This window comes from Ceratina calcarata, unplaced genomic scaffold (assembly GCF_001652005.2).
Source record: "Ceratina calcarata isolate Rehan_Ccalc_2016 unplaced genomic scaffold, ASM165200v1 scaffold2775, whole genome shotgun sequence".
Taxonomy (NCBI): Eukaryota; Metazoa; Arthropoda; class Insecta; order Hymenoptera; family Apidae; genus Ceratina; species Ceratina calcarata.
In genome coordinates this window covers 1-3,366 of record NW_017150018.1, presented here as the reverse complement: position 1 = coordinate 3,366, position 3,366 = coordinate 1, and the positions used below count along the sequence as shown (strand labels likewise).

Sequence of the window (3,366 nt, the reverse complement as noted above, 5' to 3'; positions counted from 1 at the left end):
GAGGAGCTGCGAATGATATTATTTACAATACGTTCTTTAGTTTCCAGTTTTAAACATTTACGTTATGGTAACAGTTTCACTTCTCTAATTTTAGAGTCGTTCGTTCTGTTTATAAATATACAAACATTCTGGATCGTTTACTAATTCAAATTCTAAGCCTCTCGAGATTCTCTAACAATCGGTATTGAACGAGATAGAGTATTCGCACCAAAACGGAGTAACGGTTACGTTCTTGATAAACCGAATGTTAAGTGATCAGTTCGTTGTTCAGTTCGCCCATGTATCGAGCCAGTTCAGTGCCGGTGAATTCCGTCTCGTCGTAGTCCTGCAAACTTGAGTTGCTGATCGTGTTGGCGCTCTCGATGCTCGGATGGCTTTGAAAAGGCGGCAGTACCTCCGGTTTCGTTTCCGCGTTCTTCTGCTGGCTGGAGAACAGCCCTTTGGTTCCCTGTCTCAGTCTTTCAGCCAGTAACCCTGTGACGGAAAGATAGTTCAAATTCCATTGTAATATCGAACCAATAATTAAAACTGACTCTGAAGTATAGGAAAGAATTTTGGTGGAGGGTAGAAAGAGAGGAAAGGAGAACTCATGGGAAGGCGAATTGGAAAAAAATAATAGATGCAAAATATAATCAATTTACTGGTTTAAATTAATAAAGTGGGAAGAGGTACTTGATTATTTGAGAAAGGGAGCGAAAGAAAAAGAATGGTCGACAATAGCGCGTTTTTGGCTGAATGGTCAAAATGAAATGAGTGCACGAAGGTTCTGGGAAGACGAAGAAAAAAGTTTAATGTAGAAGGTGTGGATGGGGTGTGGGAGATTAGAGTCATGTGCTGGAGGAACGTATGGTGGAAGAGAAATAAACGAGAGGAGTTGATAAGAGAGTGATGGAGATATTGAATGGAGAAGATGGGGGATAAGAATTAGGGGTGGGGAGAAATATCAGAGAGAAACACATGAGTTAGAAGACATGTCAAGAGATAGGGTAGAATATAGAGCATAAAACCGGAAAAGGAAGTCCAAAATGTATGCAGAGGCAGCGAGTGAGAGAAAGAGAGAGAGAGAGAGAGAGAGAGAGAGAGAGAGAGAATTTAGGTAGAAAAGGATAAAAATAAAGGGTAGAGGTTGATAGGGGACAAGGTGATATATGAAACGGGGACAAAGGCAGAATAAGAGAACAAGGTAAGTGGGAGAGAAATCGATGGAGGCATTAAGGGTCACAAGTAAAACTGTATGTATACGTAGAACGCGAGCGTAAAGGGTTGAATTAAGGTAGATTAGAATAGTATAAGGTAAATATNGAATAAGATTGTAGGAAGGGAACGAATTAATAAATACACAATACAGTTTATTCTCTTACCAAGAGTAACAGCTCTCGGTGGCCTTCGGATCTTCAACAGACACTCGTTAACGTGACCGACGGCGACGTTGTTGTTACCCTCGTTGAAACCCCTGCTAATCGTCGTCATCGTGGTTAATTGACTGGAGTTCGATCCCCTCGACGCGCTTCTGCCGTACTCGCGACTGCCCCTGTTGACCCTCGAGCCGGATAACCGTTCGTGACCGTTCCGTTCCATGCAGCCGTTCAGCTCGGACACGTTCGTAGTTCGCGTAAGGCAAAGCTTTTGGTTGTCGTCGCTGACGGAGATCGACGGCGAATTCTGACGATCGTCCGTCTGCCTAAACGTAGAGCGCGGGCAACGGGACAGGCTGCTGTACGTCGGCTGCCGCGGGACAGATTTTCGGCCGCAGTGATTCGACAGCATCGACTGAAAGTGGACTTCAATTCGCTTAAAGCGTTTCGTCGAGCTCAAAGTATTTGCTCTTTTAATTAACTCGAAGGGATGAGAGTTATAATATGAGGAAGCTCATGAATCGTTGCTCGTGGACGGTGATTAATAATCGTAGGAAGGAACGATGACAGGGAAGTTCTCGAGCACGAAATTCACAAGTGGTAGCTCACCTTGAAAGCCTCTCGAAATTTGTTGGACATGATGTTGTAGAGCAACGGGTTCACCGTCGTGGACAGGAAATAAAACACCCCCGACACGTACATGAGGATCGTATAGACTATTTGTATCGTCTTATCTCTGCTGTTCTTTACGTAGATAGCCATCAGCCTTTGGGCGTGGAACGGCGCCCAGCAGATGAAAAATGTCACCACCACCGCGACTGGAACAACGACCATTTTACATGTCCATCTGTGCAAATAAATCGTGCCAGCTGTTGCATCTTCGATAATTATCAAAAGAATAATGGCACTAAAACAGAGTTGATAGAATTAGGTTGTTGCTCTTTTCTGTTCGATAGATAGATAGGAAGACTTTAGAGAGAAGACATTGACAAACGGCGTGGCAATAAAACTTTCAACTTGTTTCCTTAACAACCATTTTTATTCATTTTCGAAACGCGTTATCAGTTGACTTTTATACGATCTGAAAAGAATCTTAAATTAAATCTCTAAGGCAAACGAAATTTATCTGGAAGCAGGGAAATGTACTTTAGTTGAAATCTGGAATTCTTTCTTGCTCGAAAGCTCTACGCGTTACAGTAACGAATTCCGTGAGGAGTCACATAAGCGAGCTTCTACATTCCTAGAATAACTGAATAAATATTACATTCGCGCCGTCGTCTCCACGTTTCCCCCACCGGCGCCGTTGATCGATTTTGCGCGACTTAATGGACTGCTAAGCGCCTTGAGGATCTCTTGTAATTCGAATACTTGAATATCAATGAACCAGAAAATTCTCTTGGGTGTTGTCTTCCTAAACGAGTGAGCATTCTGCTTCGGGGCATTCGCTTCCGGCGAGAGTGCACTCGTTCGTGGAGAATTGTTTTTCAAGTTGAAGAACCCGAGGATAGAAATAAGAATCTACATATATACATTCCCGTTGTCATCTAATTTTAAAATGAAAATACTTCGCATTCACATTAACTGGGAACTGAATCAATGAACTTTAAAATACGTTTCGTGGAAGCAATTTATCTCTACAAAGGGACAGTTTGCACTCGTTGCTGGTTTCGATCTCCTGTGAAAGATACTGTCGTCGTTAGCTGCCCGTTAGTTTTACTAACGACCGACGCTACATCTAACCGATGAATATTTTATATTCGACAGCCGATAACGTTAAATAAATTTTTACTATTATCTCGATTCCTTCCTTTTTTTGTGCAAATTCCATATTTTCGCAGTTGGGAATCGATTAAATGTAATTAAGGACACTTGCCGATTGAATAATGTCTATAGGATCTCATTTTTATTCCAGCATTATTTATTCTTTTAGATATTTTGAAAGGAGATACAATAGTCAGGTGACCCAGTTATCTTATGTAAAGATTAAACATGGAATAAGCCAGAAAATAAG

At 41.8% G+C, this 3,366-nt stretch overlaps 1 protein-coding gene across 3 annotated transcripts; it reads right to left on the bottom strand.

Moving 5' to 3' along the window:
* Positions 1–6: 6 nt before the first annotated feature.
* LOC108623591 (uncharacterized) lies at positions 7–3,336 on the bottom strand. Of its 3 annotated transcripts, XM_026812410.1 has the most exons (4): positions 2,502–3,335; positions 1,965–2,173; positions 1,362–1,791; positions 7–474 (listed from the first exon to the last, which is right to left on the bottom strand). In XM_026812410.1, the coding sequence occupies exons 2-4, from the start codon at positions 2,115–2,117 to the stop codon at positions 248–250; spliced, it is 810 nt and encodes a 269-aa protein (XP_026668211.1). In that variant the 5' UTR covers positions 2,118–2,173; positions 2,502–3,335; the 3' UTR covers positions 7–247. The 3 variants fall into 3 exon arrangements, with proteins under 3 accessions (XP_026668211.1, XP_017877672.1, XP_017877673.1); XM_018022183.2 differs by having other exon boundaries at positions 1,965–3,336; XM_018022184.2 differs by having other exon boundaries at positions 1,362–1,770; positions 1,965–3,333.
* Between the last annotated feature and the right edge of the window lie 30 nt (positions 3,337–3,366).